The sequence below is a fragment of the Strongylocentrotus purpuratus genome, unplaced genomic scaffold (genome assembly GCF_000002235.5).
Source record: "Strongylocentrotus purpuratus isolate Spur 01 unplaced genomic scaffold, Spur_5.0 spur5_scaffold_18, whole genome shotgun sequence".
Lineage (NCBI taxonomy): Eukaryota > Metazoa > Echinodermata > Echinoidea > Camarodonta > Strongylocentrotidae > Strongylocentrotus > Strongylocentrotus purpuratus.
The window spans coordinates 2,707,949-2,715,882 of NW_022145603.1; the positions used below are offsets into that span (position 1 = coordinate 2,707,949).

The 7,934-nt window shown below is 35.7% G+C and overlaps 1 protein-coding gene across 1 annotated transcript; it reads right to left on the minus strand.

The window, feature by feature from the left end:
- Positions 1–1,063: 1,063 nt before the first annotated feature.
- Positions 1,064–7,341, minus strand: LOC105447492 (dnaJ homolog subfamily C member 24-like). Its single transcript, XM_030989042.1, has 4 exons — positions 7,164–7,341; positions 6,476–6,602; positions 5,368–5,433; positions 1,064–1,372 (listed from the first exon to the last, which is right to left on the minus strand). Exons 1-4 carry the CDS (start codon positions 7,263–7,265, stop codon positions 1,203–1,205), a joined length of 465 nt encoding a protein of 154 aa, XP_030844902.1. The 5' UTR covers positions 7,266–7,341; the 3' UTR covers positions 1,064–1,202.
- Positions 7,342–7,934: the final 593 nt, after the last annotated feature.

Here is a 7,934-nt window from a genome sequence, read left to right on the forward strand (position 1 = left end):
TTTTGATAGGGGCATTTATAAAAGGTGAAAAGGGGCATTTATGAAAAAGGGATAAGTTCCTTATTAGAAAGGAAAAAGGGTACGTATCATTGTTAAAAGGGTAATTATCAGAGGTGGAAAGGGGCACCGACCATATATGAAAAGAGGCACTTATGAGAATAAAAAGGGGCACTAATAATAAAGGGAAATGTGCATTTGTTGAGAGAAAAGGGGCACCAATTATATATTAATAGGGGCATGTATCGGAGATGAAAGGGAGCTTTTATGCGAAGGGGGATGTGGCTCTTATTAGAAAGAAAAAGAGGCATATGTTAAAACAAATGGGTACTTATCAGAGCTGAAAAGGGGGCACTTACATGTATAAGAAGGAAAAAGAGCATTCATAAGGAAGGAAAAGGGGGACGTGTTTAAAAAAAGGGGGGCATTTATTAGAGATGAAAAGAGCACTTATCAGGAGGGGAAGGGGCACTTGTCAAAGTAAAACGAGTATCTCTCAGAATTGAATAGGGTCATTTACAAGAGGTGAAAAGGGCATATGAGAATGAAAAGGCCCATTTATGAGAAGGGGAAGGGGCTTTTTCTAAATGGGGACACTTGTAATGAGGAAAAGGAGCACTTACTAGAAAGGAAAGGGGTACAATCTTGTGAAAATATAAGATGCGCTTACGATGGGATACCAATTTTAACATTGCCAATCTCTGGAAACATCTTGTTTTTGTTTGTTTGATTTTCACTTTATTTTGACATTTGCCGTGTTTATTGCACACAAAAACTACATATAAATATACCTCCAGTGTAATTGTACCCAGGAAATGTACTCATTTTTTCACATCAATATGAAATTATGATTGATTATATTGTGGAATGAAGTGGAAAATGGTGTTAAACATGCCCCATTTGGGCCTTTAGAAAGCGCTAAATCCACCAGCTTTAGAGGGCTCTGCCCCCTTCTACCCCCGTTAGGGCTTCTCCCCTGGACCCCACCCATTTTCGGATCGGTCGCTACGCTCCCTCGCAGCACAGTCAACCATACAGGGTGGCACTTCAACTACAAATTCTTTTAGTTTTGGCACTTCTAATAAACTAGTTGAGAAGGCCTGCTCTAGAGTCTTTTGTCATCTCTTAGCTATTACTCCTGTAACATCATCTGGTTCAAGATGTTGTTCTTACTCTGATAAAGGGAGAGCATTTCAGATCTTGTTTCATCTCTTTGTCATATCATTCTGTGTAGATTTATCTGGTTGCTGTTCTACCGATACGTTGATATATAGCGAGCAGTTAGAACAGTTCACTGTCCTTGATCCTGATGCATGATTCCGAGAGAGGGTATAGTCACCTCCACATCTACATGGATAGATGTAGGTCAGGTCATCTGAAATAAAGGTCAAAGGTACAGATTCAGTACTACGAGACTGAATAAAATATATTTTGCCTGCCTAACAGTTGTACAGCAGGTAAATGTTGTTTGTCTCATTAATGTATGCATACTTATGTTTTGTTTGGTAAGGTCGTTGTCTAAGATTAATAATTATGCAAAGGATTAGGAATGCTTTCCTAGTGTACGTTGCAGAGTATGAGACAGAGGGTGTGGTAGTGGAGGTTTGTGGAGTCATTCTAGCTTGGGCCTTTACCACAATAAAGTTCAAATCTGTGCGTATTCTCTGTATTATCATAAGTGCATAAACAAATTGGCAGCCGAGAACATTTTAATTTTACTGTCTTCACCTCATCGGTCAAATTACAAACTCCGCTCTAGTGCAGATACTTCAATTTTAAACGTTCCTAGAGTTAACTCCGCTCTAGTGCAGATACTTCAGTTTTACACGTTCTAGAGTTAATTACAAACTCCGCTCTAGTGCAGATACTTAAATTTTACACATTCATGGAGTTATAGGCTTAGACTTTTGTGGTCCACTACTGTGGAATAGTTTGCCAGAACACCCGCGCTCGTGAACATCTACAGAACATTAATGCGGAATCTAAAGACATATTTGTTTGAATTGTAGTTAAGTAATCTTGGAGAGCTGTATGTAAAGCACATGAAGCAATTTTAATTGACTATGCGCTATATAAGTGACAGTTTATATTTACCTATCTATATGATGCTAATTTTTTTAATTTTCGCTCATTGAGCTTTATCTCAACGCTGTACCTACTTGTCCGGAAAGGTTCTTGATCTTCTCAGTAAAAACAGATATTTTGTAACAGAAAGAAACATCCAGGGTGATATGTTTTCCTAAGGTGGAGAGTGTATGTAAAATGCCTGGTACAGTTTGTACCTAATTGTGCATCCAGTGCAGTACACTCGAAAACGCTTGGTTTGTATGAAGTATGTCACTTATTGTATGTAATATGATAATAACACACATATACCCTAATGTATTGTGGAATGTTAATATGAAAATCACTTAGAAGAAATGGGCAGCTCCAATATGTCGGGCAAGCAATAACCAATAACAAATGACAGTGTAGAAGTGTTTAAAGGTAGTGGATCCCTTTTGCAGCTAACATCAAATTCTGTAGAACTTTGACGAAATTATGAATATGTCACATACCGGTATGTACTATCTGTGAAATTTTAACGTTAGCAGTGTCCTAGTATTCAAATCATGCAAGGAAACCCGTTTACTTTCTAGACTTCACTGTGAGACACTATTGAGTGACAGACTGACTATTTTTTTTGAGGTAATAATATACAAGAAATGAATTTTGAGGAAAGTTCTGAATTAGAATTATCTTTCAAATGCCATTGCAATTTAACCTTTTCATTTTTAGGGGCCTGCAAGTGTCATAGTACCTTTAGTATACAGTGTGTCTCTGAAAAAACGAAAACGAGAATTATCTATGTTTTATCATAACTTGATCACTATTAAAATGAATAAATGACACATATTTGTAAAGCTTAACTAGATCCTCCTCTTTCATTTGATGCAACTCATATGATGCATATTTCATGCATGAGGGATTAAAACAATTTGAAGAGAGGAAACCAAAAAGTCATTTGGCGGGCGTTATTTGAATTTCAAAGAGAAAAATCACATTTCTAGAAAGTTCATTTTCTGCCCTTTCATATGACACCTCAATCAGCAAAATTGAGCCAGGAATGACAAAGTTCTGTTTGTTTAAGATAATGCTTGCATTTCCATAATGTTGATTAAAGGGATAGCTGAGTTCTGTTGCATAGGGCGCTACACAAAATATTTTTTTTGTTACATAATGTAAAACTGAGTGTCAAATTTGAAAGAACATACAATTTAACTCTTATCGTGCCATGCAGGGGCGTACGCAGGATTTTTTCAAGGGGGGGGGTTTTAAAATATTTTGCTCCCGAAAATTTGAAAATCGCGATTTTCCTGAGAAAATTGTGATATTTTATCATCAAATTTGTCAGTTTTGATCATGGCCCCTCAGATTGTGTGCGGGAAATGAGACAACGGATTAGTTTGACAACTCACTGATAGTGCTTATTTACTTTACCAAAATTACAGATTCATGAAATGATATTGGTATTAACAGAAAGAGGGTTACATTTTCTACAACTTTAATGTACAATTCTTTTTAATACAATATACAGATGAGATGTTATAGTGGATCAAACATAGTAACAATTTAAACTACACGCACTTGAATCAACCCTAAATTAACTTGGCACACAGAAGATTAGTGGCTGGCACAATAGGGATTAGCACTGTGGAACTGGGTGAATTGCATGGGGGCAGCTTAAGAGTTAAAGGACAAAATCATCTTTGTTTGATAAAAATCGGTTCAGAGACGGCTGAAATACCATATTATGATTTCTAATACTTGTGTACCACCACAAATATTAGATAATTTGAAAAAGCCACTGAAAAAACGAAATAGCGCCTTTTACGTCGTATTTCAGCCAATGCCGATGTAGGCTTTTTTGTTTGCATTTTCGTGTTGGTTATATTACGCACAACTAGCCGGCCCCTGCATTGTTATTTTTAATTAATTAATTAATTAACGGTCATCATTTTTTTTTTTTTGAAGCTGAATTGGTTTGAATTTGAATTTTTTGAATTTATTAACAATTGGTATGGTATGATCGTATTGGCTAAATTTTACCCAATTTGGGGTCTAAAATTACCTACATAGCAAGTTTAGGTCGTAAAAAGGGCACTAGAAACGTCATAGATAAGAATAAGAGCAATAAACATTTAATCGGATTCGTTTTCACTTGCTGCCTGCCGTAGCAACAAACAGAGTTGACAAAAGGCTTAACTCTGTTCCGTTGATGATCAGCCATGCATCAAGTCTTTAGTCTTTGTGCATGGATGATTGTCAACGAAGCGGAGTTAAGTCTTTTGTCAACTCTGTTTGTTGCTACGGCAGGCAGCCAGTGAAAACAAATAACTCAGAATTCTGTTTGTCTAGTTTTTTTCTACTTCGATTAAGAGGAAGCTGACTTGTTTACAATTTTTACTACAGTCACCTATATTGCACGGGGACTTTACTTCATTTTCGAACACTTTAGCTGAGCTACCCTACTTTAGTAGAAGTGTCAAGTTTTATTTGTCCAGTCAACCTCCACTTTTTCCACTACTGGTAATATACTACTCCTGCTTTTTGGCATCTACAAGTAACCCCCAGTTCTACCAGTGGTAAGTAAAAATCATTCATTCAAAGATGTGCAAATATTGAAAGATCAGAATCACAAAGGCAGCGATGTAGCGTGAAATGCGTGAAATGCATTGATTTAAAATAAGCACCAAACTTTGTACTGTGCTTTGTACTGTACAGGTTAAGAATAGAAATAGGAGTTGCTGTGCATGAAAGATTAAAATGATCTGGAACTTCTTTCAATAATTAGTCCAACTGCTCGTATAAGTAAGAAGGGGGAAATATGGATGTGTGATACACCAGAATGAGCTAGGCAGTATAAAGATACTGCTATTACTAGGGGAAGTATGGAGCTTATTTATGATCAAATTTTCTTATCAAGGCACGAAGGATTGCCGACTATATCAATAACTGTAAAGAGCAAAACAATTTTGAAATTGAAATATATAACGGGACAGTTTGGAACAGCACATTAAAAATGACTATCTACATGTTTAGTTTAAAATGTCAAAATTCAAAATTAGATGAGAGTAGAAAAACAATTTTTTTCTTTCAATGTATGAGCCAATATTTTTGTGCGCTCTTATTTTCACAAATGACAGGGACACAGACATTTTCAGAAATTTTCTTTTTCTTGACAATTATACAATACATGTTCTTATCTGCTAAAGTCAGCTCATTTTTGTCTGCAGTTGAAAAAAATCATGATCCTACAACAATACGTAAAATTCATGAAAATAAATCCTCACAAAACTAGTGGCTAATACAATGTAAGTTGAATTATACCTTGATGCCATGTCATTTCATGTAGCTCTATCTCATCATGGACTAAAGCACTCGTCAATTGGTCAGCTGAAATCAAAAATATAAAAGTTTATCACATTAACATGCCTTCCTATTAAAAATACATGTACATGAACATGTATATCTATGAGGAGAATGACAAACTGGCTGTAAATGTAATGCTTCTTATTTTGTGTTAAAATTTTCCCCTTCCCTCACAAAAATCAAAATATAAGGGAATATTCATTATAATAATGTAATACATCTAGGTAATAAGGAAACGATTTGAGTGATCAAATTATGCAATGAATTCTATTCTGAGATTTTCATGGTCGCAGCTACCATGGAATGGCCTTAGGCGCTATTTGAAATATTTGAAATTTACCGGGAACACTGGTAAATTTTTGATTATTCAGTTTCTCAAAAGCAGTTTTGGGGGTTAAATTTTCTAGTGCTTATATTACATCCACAGAGGCATCCAAATATATCAAAATTGAAAAGAATTATTGACTGTCCATCCAATTTTCAAAATTTCCCAAAATTGTGTATTACCCTTAATAGTGCCACTAATATCTACATGTTCCTCAATGGAGATTTTATGAGACAAGTTTTCAGTCATGGTTTGTATCAAAAATTTTATCTGAATGAAAAGTGTTCCACAATATCCACAAGTCCTAGGAACTGAGAGCGAGTGTCAATGGTATGGTGCGTCTCAGGAACAAAATACAAATCATATGAAACCTCTTAACAACAATATCTCTCCAGTATTTGAGGCCTAGAAGCTTAAAGGTCCTGGTCATTATGGGTGCTCTTATAGCCAGGTGGAGGGGATGGAATCCATTCCCCCCCCCCCCCACATGATCTCAGTATTAATTTTCTTTCTTTTTTTCCTTTTTTGAAATGATTGTTAATTAACTATTTGATGTACATTCAGAGAAAGTTCTGCACAGCCATTTTCACACTGTACAAATCAAACTGTATAATTGTTGGTATCAGCAGAAGAGCCTAGGCGATAAAGTCATGACTGCTGCCCCTCCCCCTCTTGGGAGAGGGGGAGGGGCAGCAGAATTCCTCTGGCCCTTTAAGGGTTAAGGGCTGAAAGGGTGTATACCTCTTTGTTGTGTGTCATATTGATGTCTAAGCCCAGGATTACTCAGGATCTTCCATGCTTGGTCTAATCTCTGGAACTCAAATGAACTTACGTCTCTCTCCTCTTCATTTAGTTTGTCTGGATGATACTGAATCAAAGATATGAAAAGAAGGATCTATTAAGGTTTTCATTATATTATTACAGTTTAACAGAACTGAATATCGAGATCTAGAATTGTAACTAAATTCACATGTGCCAAAATAATTTAACTATCGATTTTATGTGACCGAGGTGATCAACAAGGGGTTCCTTTTTAAAAGGACAAAAAGATAATTTTAAATTCCATTTTACATTTGCAGGACAGGCAATAATGTCAGAAGTGCTTCTCCTTAATATGACTTGGTTTCAAAAATCCAGTGCTGTCATCATCTTCAGTTTCATCATAATCATCATCCATCACTATCATTATCATCATCATTATCTTCATAACACCATCACCATCTAAATGACTATCACATCACCATCAAAACCACCATCATGGACATCACATCATCATAACCAACATCATCACCTTCATTTTCATCTAAATCATACTCACTCTGATCAGATCATCATTGCAGTCATTACTATCACCAGTATCATTGTCACAATCTTCACTGTCATCAAGCCCATCATCACAATTACGTATTATTATGATGTGTTTTTGTACCTTTAGAATAAGTTTTCTGTAGTTTGCTTTCAATTCTTGATATGACGCTGATGAGGATGATTCTAAGATAGTGTACAAGTCTTCATCCGGTGCAGGTTGCATACTGTATCTCTTGATGTCCTTCTTCAGTAGGTATTATCTCACAGAGGTTCTCTACACACATGAAGGAAATATAAATAAAATGATGGCATCATTGTCTCATCTAAGAATGCATATCTTCTCAATGTATAAACAAAATGATGGCATCATTGTCTCATCTCAGAATGCATATCTTCTCAATGTATAAACAAAATGATGGCATCATTGTCTCATCTCAGAATGCATATCTTCTCAATGTATAAACAAAATGATGGCATCATTGTCTCATCTCAGAATGCATATCTTCTCAATGTATAAACGAAATGATGGCATCATTGTCTCATCTCAGAATGCATATCTTCTCAATGTATAAACAAAATGATGGCATCATTGTCTCATCTCAGAATGCATATCTTCTCAATGAATAAACAAAATGATGGCATCATTGTCTCATCTCAGAATGCATATCTCCTCAATGTATAAATAAAATGATGGCATCATTGTCTCATCTCAGAATGCATATCTTCTCAATGTAGAAACAAAATAATGGCATCATTGCTATAAAGGCGATGCTCCAAAATCATACTATTTCCGTAAATGACCATAATAATTCAGTTCTGTAATTTCCAATTGATTCACAGCTCAAAATCATGTAGAAAAACTGAAGAAACCGCCGATGATTTTCCTCCATCA

Bases quoted from the DNA above. Each gene is read 5' to 3' on its own strand.
- LOC105447492 (XM_030989042.1), bottom strand. From the start codon at position 7,265: ATGCAACCTGCACCGGATGAAGACTTGTACACTATCTTAGAATCATCC. The intron at 5,434-6,475 runs GTATACACCCTT...TTTTGATTTCAG, and splicing joins ATATGACACACAACAAAGAG to CTGACCAATTGACGAGTGCT. The intron at 1,373-5,367 runs GTATAATTCAAC...CCTTTATTTCAG, and splicing joins TGAAATGACATGGCATCAAG to ATGACCTGACCTACATCTAT.